At 48.2% G+C, this 19,765-nt stretch overlaps 1 protein-coding gene and 1 long non-coding RNA gene across 2 annotated transcripts; one reads left to right on the top strand and one right to left on the bottom strand.

Annotated features, from left to right (window-relative positions):
- Positions 1-460: 460 nt before the first annotated feature.
- Positions 461-6,366, bottom strand: MYCN (MYCN proto-oncogene, bHLH transcription factor). Its single transcript, XM_081483251.1, has 3 exons — positions 6,180-6,366; positions 4,058-4,961; positions 461-1,964 (listed from the first exon to the last, which is right to left on the bottom strand). Exons 1-3 carry the CDS (start codon positions 6,333-6,335, stop codon positions 1,360-1,362), a joined length of 1,665 nt encoding a protein of 554 aa, XP_081339377.1. The 5' UTR covers positions 6,336-6,366; the 3' UTR covers positions 461-1,359.
- Positions 6,367-7,143: 777 nt separating this feature from the next.
- LOC145544417 (uncharacterized) lies at positions 7,144-9,557 on the top strand. The gene is made up of 2 exons (XR_014081410.1): positions 7,144-7,454; positions 8,323-9,557. It is a non-coding gene; the product is annotated as an uncharacterized LOC145544417 (long non-coding RNA).
- Positions 9,558-19,765: the final 10,208 nt, after the last annotated feature.

Raw genomic sequence — 19,765 nt, 5'->3', positions numbered from 1 at the left:
GACCCTGATGCTGGGAAAGATTGAAGCCAAAAGGAGAAGAGGGTGGCAAAGGATGAGATGGTTAGATAGCATCACTGACTCAAGGGACATGAATTTGAGCAAACTCCAGGAGACAGTGAAGGAGAGGGAAGCCTGGCGCGCTGTAGTCCATGGGGTCGCAGAGTCAGATACGACCTAGTGACAACATAGGAAAGTGTTTTGTAAACTATGCGATGCTATTGCTAGCACATATAATCACTAATAACGTATTGATATTGTGTAATTTGGGAGAAAGCTCATAACCTTCCTAAGCTCAGTATCCTCCCCACCAATGGGGGACAATGGCCCCTCCCTAGCCAGGACTGTACAGGTATAAAATGACTTATCTGTGGAAACCAACTTCCCTCTCTAGATTATGTGCTCTTTACAATCGTTGCTTACAAGGTAAGAGTTTAACCATTGCTATTAAGGAAAAAAAATATTGCATCATTTAATTGCTATTTATTTTCATAAACATGAGGTATTTCAAAGTGCTATAAGATGCAGCACTAAATATATACATTTTGAAGAAATTAAACACAGAACTTTGCATTTACCCAGTTCTATGCACCAAACATGAACAAATACATTAACAGGAAGAAACAGGCTAGGAAAAAGGCATATATATATAGTAAATTTCTTTACAAAAGTTTCTTAGTTCAAAAAGTGATAAAGTAATATCTACTCAAAACTTTCACAACTCATTTTCATACGAAAATATAAGTATCAAATTTAGTTATGTATCAGCATCATACTAAAGTATACAGGCAGTGTAAGAATTAGTACAGTACATAACAGAGATTAACAATATATTTGTATACAAAACATGCTCCTCAAACATTGAGGTATTACAGTACTTAGGTGTGAACTTCCAGTCTAATACTGGCCGCAAAAGCCACCTCTCATTACCCAGGACGTATACAAAAAGGCAGGTGTGTCCATGGTATTTACAGAAATGTTCCCCAGGGGTATCAGTGGCAAACCCCCACGTGGCATCGGCTAGAACTTAAGCACCATTTTAAAAAGAAGGAATGACTTTCTGTCTGGAAACTTGGAACAAACAAGGTGACTTCAACAGCCCCAGAAGGCTCCCAACGGTCACAGGCTTCAACCGCTGTCTCAGAAGTGACGCACAGGAAAGCCGCCAGGGTCACCAGCATCCCATCAATGCAGGTCCTGGTAGGACCCTTCGTCTCCTGCTCCCCACCCCAGATCGGAACTCGATGGGGGACCGATTTGAAAGTAAACCAACATTCTTAATGTCAACATAAGGTTTGTTTAAAAAAAAAAAAAAAATCAAAATGTGCAAAGTGGCAGTGACTGTCCAGTTCTGAGATGAGTTCAGCAAGTCCGAGCGTGTTCAATTTTCTTTAGCAACTGCTGCTGTCTGGCCTGCAGCTTCTCCTTCTCCAGCAGAAGCTGGTGCTCCTCGGCCTGGAGGGAGTGGACGTACTCGGTGGCCTTTTTCAAGATGACCACCTTGGCGGCCTTCTCGTTCTTCACCAGCTCTGGCACGTGGTCCCTGAGCGTGAGAAAGCTGGACCGCAGGTCGTTGCGGCGCTGGCGTTCCAGGATGTTGTGGTTCCGACGGCGCTCGCTGTCCTCCGAGTCAGAGTTGCGGGGGCTCAAGCTCTTAGCCTTGGGTGGGGGGACGCTTTTGAGGGGCCGTGGGGAGGCTTCGCTCTTGATCTTCTTCTGGGGGGGCGCCTCCTCGCTCTCCATGTAGGGCGACGGGGCGGCGTAGTTGTGCTGCTGGTGGATGGGGACGCAGCGTTTGAGGATCAGCTCCCCTGACGCAGCCCTCCCAGGGCCCAGGGCTGCGCTCTTGGGACGCACGGTGATGGTGAAGGTGGTGACAGCCTTGCTGCTGGAGGACGACCGCCGTTTCTCCACGGTCACCACGTCGATCTCCTCCTCTTCATCTTCCTCCTCCTCGTCTTCATCATCTTTGAGAACAAGACGAGAGTTATTCTCACGGTGAGGCACATAGGAATGAAATATACAGTCTCACAATGTAGGCCCCAGCACATGGTCTGCTATTACTGATCCATCAGCATCAGTCTCTGAACAGAGATGTATATACGTTTTCCCTCCCCATCCTCATCCTCCATTCAAGCTTGAGTGGGTGGCAGAAACAGAAAGAACCTTGGCTTTGGAGTCAAGACAGAATCCTGGCTTCATCACAGTTTCCCCGTCAATGAAATGGGGAATGACACCATAGGTTGAGTTGAACGGATAACATACAGACAGAAGCTCAATAAACAGTAAGCTTTCATCATCGTCGCTAGTCTGCCCCGTAGACTTATTTATATTTCCATCTCCATACTAAACTGACACTTCTCATTTTAGGAGCCTCAGCTAGCCACTACTTACACATGACAGAGTTTGATTTTTAAGTCAAATAAACTTAAGAACAATTTAATTAACTAAGGAAGAAAAATATCTTGTCTTCCATGAACATGAGTTCTATATAGTAAGCAGTTTTTCAACTAACAAAGATTAAACCTTAATTGCAAAGTTGTAATCCATCAGACCTCTAAACCCAAATAGCGGGGCACCTCTTCTCATAGTCACCACCAACAGCCACAAGAACGTGTAGCATCATGTGTCCATTTCCCAGCCCCCCCCCCCTTCATTTACTACCAGGCTCGGATAGAAAATTATTGTTTAAAATGCAAGCATGAAAATCAAAACACACCTTCGGTTTGATCTGAAGGGGACCGGAAAGCTGAACAATTGTGGGATTTGCTCTAAAGCCGAAATGTGAGGCTGTTCCAGTCTGTGGGTCCCTTTAAGCCAATGTTTTGGTTTTCTGCCAAGAAGACAGCTGTTGGAAGGAAGTGCTTCCTCACCGAAAGCTGTCAAGGCACAGACATTAAAGGGACAGACCCGTTCAAACTGGAGGCTTATCACCAAGTTTCCTTCCAGGAGCCTGGGACCAACCTGTCCTCAGCCCCAAAGGAAATTTAGGCTTTTTATGCATCTGTATTCTGAAAACACTGGATTTCAAGGTCCAAGGCTCCCAGCTCCAGGGACAAAAGCTATTCCAGTATTTGGGTAGAGTGCTTCACTTCCAGGCAAAATCTTGGTTTTAACCCTACCCATCAGTTTCAGCAGCAGGCACACAATAGAACTAATCAATGAGTGCTCCAGGGTGTGTGCATTCCTAGACTGCCGGCTAAGCGCCGGCCCTCACCTCTGAAGGGCACTGGGTTACAGAAAACCACTCGGATCTGAAATTAGTCCTAGGATTCTGGCTAGAAGACAAAACTCGGCCGGTTTTCACTGCACACTGTAAGGAGGCCGCCCCTTGAGAACGCACACAACCGCTGTGGTACTTGCCGCCAGCTGCTCAATGAAGAGAGGGGGGGTGGCCCCACCACCCCGAGCCTTTCCGATCCTCGCCCGCCCGCCGGCCAGCATATCGCCGCCTGCTGGCGACCGACCAGGAGCAAATAGCCCACCACCCAGGGAGAGGGAAGGTGGGGAAGAGTACGGAGGTTTGAAAAAATAAAAAATAAAATCGGTACTCGCGATTTGTGCAATGCCCCTTAACTTCCTGCACCCTTAATAGGATTTTGCACAGGCTTGCCCTTTATAGGGCGTCTCTCCACCCCTGACCTGTCTCAGTCCTTTTTCACCCCTTGGACTAACAGGTTTCTGTCCAAGCAGTGCAGCCTGCGGCCCCCTGAACTGCAACTCGGCTTTAACCACTCAACTTTTCCTAATTTCCCCCCCTCGGAGGGCACGCTGCCGAGAGAGATGCGGGACCGGGTAGGGGCTAGTGATGGAGTCAGGCTCCCGGAGGGAGCTGAAGGAACTTCAGTTAAGATGAGGCTGGAGAACACAGCTTTCACTCACCCTCTCCTTCAAACCCTGGGGATCGGCTTGGGAAAAAACCTAACCTCTCAGCCATCAGCACTGTATCTAAAACACTCTCTCCCAAAGCCAGAACTCTTGAACCACAAACCGTGGGTGGGTGGGGGCACCCCAGCCCCAGCGCCCCAAGGAGGCAGCCGGACCCTGGCTCCCGCTTTACCTGAGTCGCTCAGGGTGTCCTCTCCGGAGGTGCTGAGGGCCTTGTGGTCACTGGCGCTGGCCAGGCGGCCGCCGGTGCGCGGAAGGGCGACTACCGGGGCGGCCGCCGGGGCTGCAGCGCCCGCCCCCGAAGCGACGGCGGCGCCTGCCGCTGGGGCACCGGCCGGGGAGGCGGGCACGGGCGCGGGCTCGCGCTTATTCACCGGGAACGGGAAGACCACGGCGGGATCCACGCACTCGGCGGCCGGGTGGGCGAGCTCGGCGGGCAGGGAGGCCCCGGGGCGGCCCGGCCCCGCAGCCGCGGCGCCGTGCCCGCGGCCCGGGGGGCTGGGGGCGCCCGGGGCCGGAGCTGCGGGCCCCGCGGCGGGCGGCCGGCCGTGCTGCAGCTTCTCACTCACGGCGCGCTCCAGCTTCTCGCGGGCCGAGAAGCCGCTCCACATGCAGTCCTGGAGGATGACCGGGTTGGGAGTGAGACCGCCCAGACCCCCCAGGCCGAACGCGTCCTCCTCGGCCGGGTTGCCCCACAGGTCGGCCTCGGGCAGCAGCATCTCGGTGGCCCAGTTCGGGGGCTCGGGGCTGTGCTCCGGGAAGGCACGGCTGGGCGACAGCGGGGGCGTGGGCAACAGCTCAAACTTCTTCCAGATGTCCTCCCCCGGGGGGGTCGAGTCGGGGCCGCCGAAGTAGAAGTCATCTTCGTCCGGGTAGAAGCAGGGCTGCAGCGAGTCAAACTCGAGGTCTGGGTTCTTGCAGATCATGCCCGGCATGGTGGACGCGGTGCAGCTCGGCATCGGCTCGCCTTCTGGCCCCCGAATGAGGGCTTCTTTCCGCTCCGCTCTTTTTAGTTCGGGGGATGCTTCCTTCCCGTGGGGGGCGTGGAGGGCGGGGGCCCGCGCCAACCTCCAACACTGCAACCGACAGACACACCAGGAGAGGGTTGGCAAGCGGAGCCGGATGCGGGGTGGGGGGTGGGGTGGCGGGGGGCGACAGGCAGCGGTCACCCCCTCTTCCTCGGTTCCTCAATCTCCTCTCCAAGCCCCCCACTCAGCCCAGCGCTCCCGAAGGTGGAGGAAGTTGTGTCTCTCGCTCTCTCCCTCCCTCCTTTTGTGTACAAGCTGTCTACGACAGGGGTGGGAGGGGGCATGCAGATACGGGGGGTGGTGGCCTGGCTCTGCAACTTTGGAAACTGCCATTTCATTCACACCAGGCACTGCCTGGGGGAAGGGGCTGTTCAAGGCTGCAGAATTCTAGCTCCCACCAGCTCGCAGGCAGCCCCGGTGGCACCTAAGTAGGGCCAGCTGCTCAGAGGAAGCCCAGGCCTCCAACCCAGCAACTGGGTATAGGATTTAGAGTACCCTCAATTCCTCCTTTGTAAAATTGCCACCTCCAGACCGCAAGCAATAGGGGGTGGGGGCGGGGAGGGGGGTATTCAGGCAACTTTGCAAATGGAAAAATCCTTTCTCTAGACCGAGAGCAACAACAGGCACCCCAATCCCGAATCCCTCCCCCACCAAAAAAAAAAATTTGATGAGACGCCCCCAGCAGTCACTGGCTGCAGGCAGAGTACTGCCAATAGCTGATTCTGAACCTCTCTAACCCCACCCCCGCTGCTCCAAACCCCCAAGTACGCCCTCTTCCTGAGAGAGGCTGAACCCCAGTTCCTGGGAACGGTTCAGGGGCACCAGCGCGGGGAGGGTCTCGCAGAGAGCCGCTGTCTCCTCCGAGCTGGAGCAGCCGTGACCCAGATTACCACCGCGACGGCCTCGCCCTGCTGAACCCCCTTCGTCTTCCTCTGGGGGCACCCTTTGGAGACGAACCCAGTTTCGGGGTGGGGACGCACTGGCTCCCCGTCAGCTCAGATGCAGACAAACGTTCTAGAGAAGGGTGAATTTCCTTTCGATGAAGCCATTACACCCCCCTGGCAAGGGCAGTAGAGGGATTAGGGCGGGTCTCTCCAGTCCTGGAGCCTTCGGGACTGGAACTGGCTTTTCAGGGAAAACCCCGAGATGGTTTTGTTTCGGAAGCAGTCCCCCGGGCATATTCGGGCCCCCGGTGCGTCAGCCGTGATCCCCGTCCAGGGCTTGCCTTCCCGCCGCGCTCGCCGCTCCCGAGGCGCCGGTTCTTACCTCCCGCCGACTGCCGGGGATCCGGAGGCGATTCTGTACGGGGGTCCCCGGGTGGCCAGGGGCGGGGGGTGGTCCTCGGGTGGCTGCAGTCCGTGCGCGCTTGCGCCTGGCTAGCGCGAGCTCGGCTCCAACCCAGTTCCCAGGAGCCCCCCGCATCCACCCAACGCGTCCAGACAGATGACTGTCACTGGCTGCGCTTTGAAGCTCGGGGGATATTATTAACTGAAAAATCTGACACACCCGGGGGGCGGGGAGAGAAGGGGGCTGCGGCACAGACAAGGGGGAGGGAGAAAGGCAGAGGAGAGCGGCTTTACCCCGCCCTCTTGATTTCCATAAAAATCAGGGGAGGCGCCAAGGCTTTCGCGCCAAAAGCCACTTGCTTTTCTTCTTTGCAGAACGTAGGCTGCAAAGCTGGGAAGCCCGGAGCGTGCTCCTCCCGCCCTTTTAGACCCCCGGGCTTGTACCGGGTGCACTCTGCGGACCAGCTGCGAGTCGAGCTGTGCAATGCTGCGCCCAACCCGCGGGCCTGGCCATGGCTCGGCATTGAAAAAAAAAAAAAATTTCCGGAGGGCTCCGGGGGTGTTGGTTGAGGTTGCGGGGTTGGGGCGGGAGGTGGTGGGGGACAGTTCAGAGGCTCCTAACCCAGCCCCCGCTTCGACGGCGCGTGTGTGCAGCTGAGCGCGAGGCCAACGTCCAGCTGGGCAGTGAGGCGGGGTGGGGGGGAGGGCGGGGAAGTGGGTGGTTGCTCGTGGGTGATCTCGGAAGGGAGGCGGGAGCCAGGGTGCAAAGTGGGAGGGAAAGGACGCGCCCATTTAGGAACGAGACCGCCGGAGGTTTTTCTAGTTTTAAATTGAAAGGAGAGGGGCGCCCCCTTGTTTGAAAATAAATAAATAAATAACTGCGGGCGACGAGGGTGGCGCAGCGGTGGTTTCTTCGGCCGAAGGCGACACCTCGCGGAGACCGCGCAGAAAGCGGAGCTGCTGGGCCTGGTCTCCGGGGGTCGGAACGGGGCCACGGGCGCCCTCCCGCCGCCCTGTCAACCTTTCCCCACCACCGAGAGAGAGGAGAGGGTTGCGGCTCGGCCCCGCTTCCGCAGGGAATGGGCGGGAGGGCCCCCAAAACGTCCCCACGGGCTCCTCAGTTAGCCTTTCAAAAACCAGGGATTTCCCGAATTCTGGGGAGGCGGATGAGGTTCACATAGGAGTTGTGGTCCGCAACTTCGGCAGCCCAAACCCTGGCTGGGAAGTCTTGGCTCCCGGTTGTTGGAGGCAAAAGGTAAGAGGCTGCTGTCACTATTCAAGGCTCTTTATGCCTTGGTTTCTTCAATTGCCAAATGGAGTTAGTAATGGTGCTTACCTCATAGGGCTGTTATTGAGAAATAATTTTGAAAGACCTGAGAACGGTGCCCAGCAGCGCGGGGTGAGTGTTGAGTGTCAGCTATTGTTAATTATCAGACCCTGATAGATTCCTGCCTGGAAATGAACACCCTCACCTCTGCTCTCCTAACCCACCACCACTATGAGATCTTCAGTTCACTCTGATCAAACTTTCCTGCAGATGTGTTGGCAGGCAGGGTCGACAGGGTTAAAGATTCTAGCACCCACACTCCCCAGAACAACCCGTCTCCCAGGCAGCCCCCTTAATAACCAAATACACAACGAAGAGGTATTTCCCCTGGAAGAATTCCTCTACGATGATTTGGGGCAGGGAAACCTGCCTTCCTCCACCCCCCGCCCTGCCCCCCCCCCCGTTGGGGATGGGGGTGGGAAAGCTTCTCCACCTTTTTCCCGAACTGGAAATGCCAATCATCCTCTCCATTCATCTCCACATTCAAACTATTTGCGGGTGAGGATGTGGAGGGGCAGGGGGCAGCCTGTAAAATGCTCACCTATTAGCATTTGTGAAGACTCCCCAGTCCTTACCCTGGATACCTACATAATTCAAGGGGAGGGGGCAGGTTCCTCGAGTCCTAGGAGGTGACCCATGAATGAGGATGAGCTGCCCTTCCAAACACTTTCATTATTATTATTTCCTTCCCATATGTAAAGCTCTAAACCCTTGCAAAAGCCACTCATACCCCCTACTTATGCTTTTCCCTAACTCCCTAATCTAAACCAAGCCCTCCTGCTGTTTTCTCCCCAAGCATCCCAGATTTTCCTTCAGAACACTTACCTTCATTTGTAATGATATTTGCCTGGGAGAATTTAAGGCCAGCTTCCCCCGAGACAAGGAGAGGAAACTGGCTCTGTCTTCCTCACCCTACCTGTGTCCGTCTTGCTCCAGGGGGCATCCGCCTCGCAAAGCAGATACCTGTCCATACTCTACTACAGTAGAGTATCGTTCAAGGCAGAGGTCCCTGAATGAGTCCTTCTGAAGCAGCCAGCTTTTCGGAGAGAGTTTCTGTTTGTCAGCAACAGAGGGAAAGAAGAGTGATGACCGCACCATCAAGGCAGCAGCCCCAGGAAGGGACCTCAGAATTGCCTGCCCCACCTTTTTACTGACATGGCAGGGGAATTGTCAACAGATCAGGTTGGCCCCTGTCACTACAAAGTCCTACCTTGTCCTCTCTCACCTGACCTGTTCCCTTCACCATAGCGTTTGTCCTTTGTCGAGGGACAAAATGCGGCAGAAAATGAGAAGACAAGGGACCCGGTTACTCTGTGCCTCCAGGCAAATTGTATATTCTTCCTGGACCTCAATCTCTAATCTCATCCTTTTAATGCTAACCAGTAATTACTGACAAGTCTGAATTTGAAGTTTAACAGAGTGATAAAATTTTACAAGTATTTATTGGTACTTTCATTTGCAAATGGAAAGATAAAAGACTTCGTCCATGGAGAAATCTTGCTACTGCTGGTTTTCCGTCTGCTTGTAGGCAGACCTTCAAATTCTTCTTTAAAAGGTTGAAATGCTCTCAGACTATATGGACACACACGAAATAAATCTTTAGAGGACTTGGAAGACAAGTTCAGCCAGCATCCACTCGGAACAGAGATGAGTGAAGGCACAGCCTCAATGAGCTCGTCACGGGCTGAGGGAGACACATCTAAAATGGACCAACAGACAGGATGAAGTTGTCCACAGGATTTGGTTTATAAATAAGGAGATTTTTGAGGGAGAACAATGTTTTCGTCTACAAATCCCTTCTTTACAAAACAGCTAAATCACGCTCACACATGCACATTCAGAGGAGTCCAACCCATGATTGGCTAGGCAATCAAAAACCTCTAGATGTTTTTCCCAGATTGTGAGTTAAAGATCTGGATCCAGCTTCAGGGACCTCAGTTTCTCCTAGGAAACTTAATGGGTCCTTTCCTGCCCACCTCACCCCTCCACCGCCAAAGTGTACATTTTTGCTGATTAAATGCTTTTAAAATTCCTGACTCTTCATTTAGAATAAAGCTAGCTGCCTGACTTGCCCAGTTACTAATGAATTAATTAAGCAACTTAATGAATGAATGAAACTTAAATTGAAGTTTTCAATTGGAAAAAGTAAGATAATAAAGGAAATGTAGAGTGGCATTCTAAGACAGATAGCCCAGAAACACAGACGGAAAATTGGAACATATTTGACAACAATGAAAATTTTCAGTTATACTGAAAACGCATCTGAAGTCAAAAGACAATGGTGTGATAGAAAAATACTTGCCCCATCTATAAGAGACAAAGAGCATATCCTATGTCTACAAAGAGCTCTTACACGTAAAATAGAAAAGCAACGCTATAGAAACTTGGGTCCAGGATAAGAGTAGATAATTTACTGAGTAGGAAATGCAAATTGTCCATAAACATATGAAAAGATGCTCAGCTTCACTAGTAGTCAAGGAAATGCAAATTAAATCTCAAGGAGATTAACATTTTTTGGTCTAGCAGATTGGCCCAAGTGTTGGCAAGGCTGGGGAGGGGGGTGGGGACCCTCCTTACACTGTTGGCATTCTAGCTCGAAGAATAAAGGCAATCCCAGTCTTCCAAATCCACGCTATTGTTACAAGAAATAATAAAATAAATAGGTCAAAATGCATAAACAAGAAGCTGTGTTACAGCCTTGTCCTCAGTAACAAAAATACTGCTAATAATCTAAATCCATTCCATAGGAACATGGTTGCATCTATTATAATACATGTAAGCAGTTGAATAATGTGCAGCCTCTGAAAATAATGTGTTAGATCTACAGGTACTGACTTGGAGGTATCCATGAGTATAAAGGGAAATAAACAAGGTCTTGGGCAGCACTCTGCCACTTTGGATATCTGTGCATTTAGACATATCTGTATAAACCCAGCAACAAATTAGGTGTAATATGCAACAACTGGTTAATAGTGGTTTACTTTGAGGAAAGGAATCAGATGGAGGGAGATTTCCTCTTCATGCAATATTTTTGAAGCAGTGGAATAATTTTTTATTTTGGTTATTTTTCAAAACAATGTTTTTATTACTTCCCAGGAAAGGTCGTCATTAAGCTGACCAGTTGGGGCAAGTAAGAGATCCTTTGGTGAAGCCTAATATGATCCCCAAAGTTCTCTTTTGTCTCCCAGGCTAGTTGACATTCTTTCAAACCAAACTAGTGCTGAACTGAGTCAGTTGAGAGTGGGTTCAAAGAAACAAAATGGCATTGGTTTGATTAAGATTAGAAGCAAGCCAAACAAAGCCATTTGAGTATATGATGTTGGATGTCCCCAAGACTAGACATTTACTTCTGAGGCTGCAGGAAAATTTAAGATACAACATTGAGAGAGTTTTGGGGTGGGAAGTTTATTGGTAATGGCACAATAATATATAAAACAAAAATTATCTTCATTGAATGCCGGTAATTTAATTACAGATTTAGCAAATCAGAAGTATCCAACAGGCTCTGTACTCCCATCAAGGACAGATTTCGTGTCCTTTGGGGCAGCTCAGAGATCCCCCTTCCACTAGGAAGCCTTCTTTCAGGCTTAGTATGTTACAGAGACCTAGGGAAATCATGAAGACAGGGTGAGTAAAACTGGCTTGCAAACTCCGAAAAGCTTCAGGGATGGTCGTTGCCATAGAGCTGGAATTCCTGTTTACCTGTTTTACTTAATGCTAAAAGGCGAGATCGGAGAAGGCAATGGCACCCCACTCCAGTACTCTTGGTTGGAAAATCCCATGGACGGAGGAGCCTGGTAGGCTACAGTCCATGGGGTCGCTAAGAGTCGGACAGGGCTGAGCGACTTCACTTTCACTTTTCCCTTTCATGCACTGGAGAAGGAAATGGCAACCCACTCCAGTATTCTTGCCTGGAGAATCCCAGGGACGGCGGAGCCTGGTGGGCTGCCGTCTATGGGGTCGCACAGAGTCGGACACGACTGAAGCGACTGAGCAGAGCAAAAGGCGAGATGGGAAAACTGTCCAGGGAGACAGGCAAGTGGCTCAGGGCCAGGCTCGGAGGAGCGGGGGAGGCAAAGAAGCTTGCACTCTGTAGACTACAAACTTGATTTAATAGCATCAGAGCTTTTGCATGGAGGGGAACCCAGTCTCAGTGTGAACCCATAAGAACCACAAGGAATTCTGACTGCAGATCTGGTCTTCAAGTCCGTTTGGCACCACCCCTTAGAAACAATAGCCCTTACTAAGTCCCATCTTTTTTTCCTAGGACTACTTTTCAATCTCACTGATTTAGTTTGGTGGGGTGTGTCCAGATTTCCTCAGCTGAAGTTTTCACACCTCTTGCGGTGGTTACATAACTGATGGCTGATTTGCCCATTCATTGATTCTTGTTAAATCTCAGTTTCCTAGGATGCTGGAGAAATTCCCTATAGCCCATGCGTGCGTGAGTGCTAAGTTGCTTCACTCATGTCCAACTCTTTGTGACCCCATGGACTGTAGCCCACCAGGCTCCTCTGTCCATGGGATTCTCCAGGCAAGAATACTAAACTGGGTTGCTATGCCCTTCTCCAGGGGATCTTCCCGACCCAGGGATCGAACCCATATCTCAATGTCTCCTGCTTTGGCAGGCGGGTTCTTTACCATTAGCACCACCTGGGAAGCCCTATAGCCCTGATCCACTCTAATATCTGCCTGGGGGTAGGATGGGGTGAGGGGTTTCCTTGTATTTAAACAGTGGTGAGTGACAGGTCCCGTTGCTACTTCTGGCCTAGAAAGTCGTTCTCTTTTTTGCTTCAAATTCTCAAAAATCACCTGGAGACTCTCTAAGAAGGAATGCTGATCTTCTTAGCCCCAGCCCTACTCTTCCCTCCAAATCTCTGTTCATTGTTGATTTCCAGCTAGCATAATCCAGCTGTGTTCTTTATCAGGTTCTTGTGTAGGTGTGGCTCTTCTAACAAGGTTACAAGTTCCAGAGTAGAAGGAGCCTTCCCCACCACAGACAGGCCAACTGAGCTCTGCTGGATGAGCCAATCCAGACAGCCACTCCTAGACTTAATTTCAAGTCTTTAAATTAAATTAGCATTCCATAAGGATTAAGTTACTTTGCCATTACTTTGCCAACAGTCTAGTCCAAGGCTATGGTTTTTCCAGTAGTCACATATGGATGTGAGAGTTGGACTGTAAAGAAAGCTGAGTGCTGAAGAATTGGTGCTTTTGAACTGTGGTGTTGGAGAATACTCTTGAGAGTCCCTTGGCCTGCAAAGAGATCCAACCAGTTCATCCTAAAGGAGATCAGTCCTTAATAATCATTGGAAGGACTGATGTTGAAGCTGAAACTCCAATACTTTGGCCACCTCATGCAAAGAGCTGACTTAGGGCCACGTGTGGCTCAGTCGTGTCTGACTCTTTGTGACTCCATGGACTGTAGCCCACCAGGCTCCTCTGTCCATGGAATTTTCCAGGCAAGAATACAGAGTGGGTTGCCATTTCCTTCTCCAGGGGATCTTCCTGACTCAGGGATTGAACCCAGGTCTCCTGCACTGTAGACAGATTCTTTACCAACTGAGCTACGATTTTCTGGGTGGGTCTAGTTAATAATCTTGTCTCTTTCTCCTCTAATAATCCCTTTCCCTTGTTAGGGAAGGGAGTTCCCCTCCCTCTTAGCTTGTCCATAACCCAAGTAACTTTGGCCTTGGAAGAAGGTCATGCAAACTCAAGGCAGTGTAAGATAGTACGAGTGAAAGCACAAGACCATGGGGAGAGGATTGGTGACCTTCAGGATCGGAGGTGGTGATTTAGTCCCTAATTTATGTCCGACTCTCTGTGGTCCCATGGACTGTAGCCTGCCAGGCTTCTCTGTCCATGGGATTCTTCACGCAAGAATACTGGAGTGGGCTTTCATTTCCTTTTCCAGGGGATCTTCCCAATCTGGGGATCAACCATCATCTCCTACATTATAGGCAGTCTCCTGCATTATAAGCAGATTCTTTACCAAATGTGCCATCAGGGAAGCCCAAAGTCGTGAATTAATTGTTGAAGCATATAACACTGGTCATTTAACTTCCTTTGGCCTCAGTTTCTTTGGTTCACTAAAGGAATAATGAACTCTACTCCTGCTTCTATTCCACAAAATGGAAATGATATCCATAGGGCAGTGGGTTTAGATTCAGAAATTAAGTTTAATGTCCTCATACTATGTTGTTTCATATCTGAGACAAATTTACTTCCAGAGCATCAGTATTCTCATCTGCAAATAGGAATAATAATATCCTTTTTACTGCAAGGGAACAGATATGAGATTTGGAATCGAAATAAGTCCATGTACCTTACATTATATGATGAACTCCTAGAAAATGTGAAGGTGAAATTATGCCAGAAAAATGGTAAAACTCTTCACAGGAATAGTAGAGATTCTCTGTGAAGTTATTAAAACAGGGCTGTTTGGGATGGGCACTTTAGAATAATCTTACAATGATGGTCAGATTTCCTGGTAAGTGGTACCCAATCCAAAAACCTGTCAAAGGGACAGATGGCATTCTTAGCACAAAAGAGGAAACCAATTAGAAGTTAAAATACAAAAAATGGGAACTTGTAAATGCTAACAAATTGTTTCAGCGTGGAAGACTGCTCTATATTCCCTGACACTTGCTGCAGAGGGTTTCCGTCTGGCTCATCAGTGCTCACAGGACATTGGCTGTTAGAGTCTAAAGAAACCTACCAACCCCTTTTTTCTAACCTCCTTGATTTCAAACCTAACCCGAACTGTCAGGCAGATGCTGACAATTGCACTTTGTCACTTACACAGTAACAGATTGTTTCTTTGCAGCTCGGAAATGAGCAATAAACACTAGGCTTTAAGAATCAATTTCCAAACACTATACTTGCATTCATTCAGTCTATCAGCAAATACATACATATAACTTCTGCTCTCAAGGTATATGCAAACCAGTGGGGATGGCAGACAAAGACCCAGAGAGTCCAGTTAAACTTACTTCATGTTATAATATATCGTACACACAGAAGAAAGACCCTTCACCTCCATCTGGGGAAGTGGGCCATGACTCCACAGACTGGGAGACATTTAAGCTACAGGATGAGATACTGGAGTTTGCCCACAATATTAGAGTAGATAAATTATATTAGGATGGATGAGGTTATGCTGTAGCAACAAACAAACCCTAAATTTCAGTGGCTTAATATAACGAAGGCTTCTGGGGTTTTGGTTTTCTGTCTTTACATAGCATCCCTATTAGAGAAGCAGACCCTCATGAAAAGAAAAAGAAGGCAAGAAACAGATGAGTGCAGCTGTTATACCCTTTGTTAAAACCTCTGATTGGATTAAGGTGACTCCCCAGTTGGACAAAATGGTTTGGGAAAAAGAAACTAAAACATGGCTGCCCCCCAAAGATGCTACATAGGTTGAAGATATTGAACTAAGTCTAGAAAGAGAGATGTCCTGAAGAGAACTGTGTCCTTGGCTACAGCTGTTAGGAGTCAGATCACACGAGGGTGAAAACCCAGGCCTGCCTCCCAGCCCATACTCTTTTTGATCCTCTGAACCATCTGCCATGGCCTGGAGCCTGTACCATTTAACACTACACAACCTCCTTAAGGGCTGGGGTGGAGGGTGGGTCACATTTATTAGACCTTTTTAATTTTTCATGAGGCATAGTTTTACCTGGCACAAAGGAAGTGCTCAATAAATGTTTGTGGAATGAGTGAATGGGTTTCTCTGTTCTAAAATGAGACTATGCTCTATATATGTGTAGAATGTCAGGACCAGCACCCCATAGAAAAGTGAGACTACAGACCTGTGGTTTTCAAATCTAGTTTTAGCATCAAAACTATTTAGTCAGTCAGTCAGTCAGTCAGTTAGTTAATTATGATTGTGCCTTGCAACATGCAGGATTTTAGTTCTCCAGCCAGGATCGAACCCCCACCCTCTGCAGTGGAAGCTCAGAGTCTTAACCAATGGACCCCCTTAGCCAATTTGGCTGTGGGTCAAAGTCCCATTTGGGTCTTCCTTGTTGTATGGCCTTTCTCTAGTTGCATCGAGCTGGGGCTACTCTGCGGTTGCTGTGCACGGGCTTCTCATTGTGATGGCTTCTCTTGTTGTAGAGCATGAGCTCCAGACTTGCAGGCTTCAGTAGTTGCGGCTCCCAGGCTCTAGAGCACAGTTTCAACAGCTGTGGCATATGGACTTGGGCTTAGTTCCTCTGTGGCTTGTGGGATCTTCTCAGATCAGGGAAGAACTTGTGATGAGTTCTTCTACATGAACTCGTGCTTCATGTATTGGCAGGTGGATTCTTTACCACTGAACCACCAGGGGAGTCCCCAAAACTATTTTAAAAAAATAATCAAAAAAAAACCAAATAACTTTTACACTAAGCCCAGATTTTTTGAAAAATGAGGCATAAATGGAATCGGTCTGATTGCTATGAAAATAGGGGACCCTGAACCCCACATTCTCATTTCTCTTGGCCCCCTCCAAAGAACCTCTGGGCATCTTTAAGATTTTCAAAGTCAGATTGAAAGTCAAGCATGTAGATAAATCAAAACTCACAAATAAGAAACCCTGGTACTCTCTCACCAAACCAGCAGAGGTTTCTGGCTTTCATCTCCTCCTGCTGTTGAAACCTGCAGTTATCTCCATTCTCCTGTCATGGGTTTGGAGGTATTGCATTTAGTTTTGTGAGGAAGGAATGAAATGTTCAGATATGAGTGTGAAGTGGGCAATTCTCACGAGCGGAGGGCTGAGAGGAGCCACTGGATCCAGGACCCTCACAAAGGCTCACCCTGCCGGTTCCAGGGCTGAGACTCCTGCAGAGGACAGATTAAGTTAAGCAAGGCTCCCAGTGCCTCCTGAAGATGGGAACCCAAGCATATGTCACCTTTTCTGCAGAGTCTGCTTAGGCTCCCAAGGAAGATGGTCTTTCTCTCTATCTGATGCTCATTTCTCACACTCCAAGGTTTTGGGATGGCTGGGGAGAAGGAAAAAAGGGCTTTGCCAGTTCGCTCCTCCTGTTTGGCTCACTGAAGACGCCCCTCCCCCCAACCATACTGCCAGACAAGAGCCATAATTCCCTCTGTGAGTGGCCCAGAGAAAACCTGAGTCTTCTAGTCTCATCGTTGCTAATTAGAGCCAAGGAGAGCCAGACCCTAGGACATGGATGCTGTCCTAGAGCAAAGTGTGCCTGTTTTCTACCCACAGCATCTCGCCTAACTTCCACTGAGAAGACAGGGCTACACAGCTTGGCAAACTTTCCAAGCATCATTATTGAGTGTCAGATGGGGTCTCTGGTTCTCTTTGTCCTCATTCTGCTCCATTAAAACCCAAAGTCAATCTTAGATAATTCCAGGCTCTTCATTCACCTTCGAAACCATGGGATGAATACAGGAGATTTTCACTGATTGAACCTGGGAGCGAATAAGTTCCCTTCTGCCTTCTCCATCCTCACAGAGGCCCCAAGGACCCCAATTCCAAGCCAATAAGAGCTCCTCTAGTCCAAGCCACTCCTCAGGCAGCTGAAGTGACAGCATCCTGAGAGGAGTGAACACACCTAAGTTGGGACTGAAGCCAGGATGCCAGCCCAGTGCAGGCTCCACTATCCTGCATTCGGTGATTTTCATCCCGGGGCAAGCACTTCAGAGGTGCTCACCAAACACTGTGAACCATTTACAACTATGTTTAGACAAAAAGGAACCCAGCCCTTAAGCCAGACATCCCAAAACAGCTTTCCACCGAAATTGAGGAAGTAGCCTCAGTTCTGCATGATCCATTAGGTCAGATACCAAGGGGTGCTCCTTTGTCGGTTCATCTGCTAGCTGAGGACTTTGATAAGTCAGCTCAGGGAGAAGTAGGTTTGTTAGGCAGTCCAACACAACCCCTTTCCTTGCTCCCAACTTCTGGTCTCCTAGCTGCATGGACACTTCTTTGAACATCAGTCTTCTCAGGCGTAAAAAGGGAGTAGTTAGTCCCTCCATCCTTGCAGGACTGCCATCATTACCAACTGTGACATAAATGACAAAGTGCCATGTAACTGTAGGGGTGATCAACAATATTACAAAAATAATCTCCACTCATTCAGAATTCCCTAATTATCTAGATTATCTCCCCACTTGCTGTCTGAATTTCTGCCATATTTTAGAGATGAAAGAGTCAGATATTAACCTGAGCTTTTTCTGCTTTCATCCAACTCTTTAGAATCATGGACTCAAAATGTCACATTTCACTGGCATTATTTCTGGTGAAACTCTTCTTTAAAAATCCATCAGAGTAGTATATGGCTAAGAATAATGTATAACTTCTTTTCAAACCCATCAGAATCATACATGGCTCTAGTGATAGATGAAAAAGGAAGTTGTAGAACAACATACACCATGACCTCATTTTTGAAGGAAAAACATCGTATGTTCTTATTTATGTGTATCTGAAAGGTTGTACATCAAACTGTTTAGTGGAATTGTTGGGAGTGGGATTTAAGGATTGAAGGGGTGGATGGTAAAGGAACTTTTATTTATTTTTCTATTGTTTGAATTTTTAAAAGAAGTTGTCCATATTTTATTTTATTTGTTTTTAATATTTATTTACATATTTATTTATTTATTTGGCTGCATCAGGTCTTAGTTGCAGCACATGGGACCTTTGGTGCAGCCTGTGGGCTTCTCTCTAGCACATTTGTTTATAAAGGTGCTTCTCTACAGGTTGGTTCTCTGATGCGATCTTCAAGATTGCATTAAAAGTCATGAAGGCAGTTTTAAATCTATAATCAATATACACTTATACATGCAATTTGATTTTCAGTTCAGTTCAGTCACTCAGTCGTGTCTAACTGTTTGCAACCCCATGGACTGCAGCACACCAGGCTTCCCTGTCCATCACCAACTCCCGGAGAGCTTGCTCAAACTCATGTTCATTGAGTCGGTGATGCCATCCAGCCATCTCATCCTCTGTCATCCCCTTCTCCTCCTGCCCTCAATCTTTCCCAGCATCAGGGTCTTTTCCAATGAGTCAGTTCTTCACATCAGGTGGCCAAAGTATTGGAGTTTCAGCTTCAGCATCAGTCCTTCCAATGAATATTCAGGACTGATTTCCTTTGGGATTGACTAGTTGGATCTCCTTGCTGTCCAAGAGACTCTCAACAGTCTTCTCCAACACCACAGTTCAAAAGCATCAATTCTTCAGCGCTCAGCTTTCTTTATACTCCAACTCTCACATCCATGCATGACCACCGGAAAAACTATAGCTTTGACTAGACGGACCTTTGTTTGGTCAATCTGATTTTAACATACTCAGTATAGCATGTTATCTCTCTTCTTCCAATTCTGACCCTCATCACCCCCAAATGATGATGGCCTAGGTAGATCTTAGGGTGCACTGTCCTTTATGTAAATGACGTCTGAATGAAACAGCAGCAACTTATGAATCTGTTCAGAACTCCTTTTCAAAGATTTCTCAAATCCTGTAATTCTGTAGACTTACACTACCACCATGGAAAATGAAGTCAGCTGATGTGGGTTCAATCCCTGGGTTGAGAAGATCCTCTGGAGGAGGGTATGGTAACACACTCCAGTATTCTTGCTTGGAGAATCTCATGGACAGAGGAGCCTGGTGGGCTATAGTCCATGGGGTCACAAAGAGTCAGATACACTGAAGTGACTTAGCATGCACAGACTCCCAAGAGCCTCACCCTGATATATCACTAGGGACCAAAGGATGGCGTCTAGTGAGTCTGTTTGTTTCCCCAGGACTAAGCTCTTAAAGGAATCTTCAGACTGGAAATGGAAGTTTTCTATGTTGCTCCAGAAAGTGAAATTTACAAATGACAAGAGGCAGTGTCTGGGAATGGAATTCCCAGTCTTAACAATAGGAGAAAGAATTTGGTAACTAAAACTAGAATTTGGTAACTAGAACTGACAATGGATGGAGCTGTCTTAGTAGTAAGTACTGAGATGACTGTCACAGCATTCAGGCAGAGGTGAGTGAAGCATCAGACTTGCTATAGAAGGAATTTTTGTATAAAAATAAATTTTGTGATTCTTAATTGTATACTTTGCATCTTTATTTATTATTGGTAAGATTAAGATGTGGCTTTAGAGGAAAACATCTTTCAAGTGATAAGCTCTGTGATCTAAATTCACTGTGTATTTATAGTGCTGGGTTCGGAAACTGGTTAGTTTCTGAAAGCCTGAATTTTAAAGACTATCAATCAATTGTTTGGTCCTAATTAATTTTCCTT

The sequence above is a fragment of the Giraffa tippelskirchi genome, chromosome 4, assembly GCF_054371585.1.
Source record: "Giraffa tippelskirchi isolate mGirTip1 chromosome 4, T2T-mGirTip1v1.2.pri, whole genome shotgun sequence".
In the NCBI taxonomy this organism is placed as follows: domain Eukaryota; kingdom Metazoa; phylum Chordata; class Mammalia; order Artiodactyla; family Giraffidae; genus Giraffa; species Giraffa tippelskirchi.
This window is presented reverse-complemented; position numbering and strand designations above follow the sequence as displayed.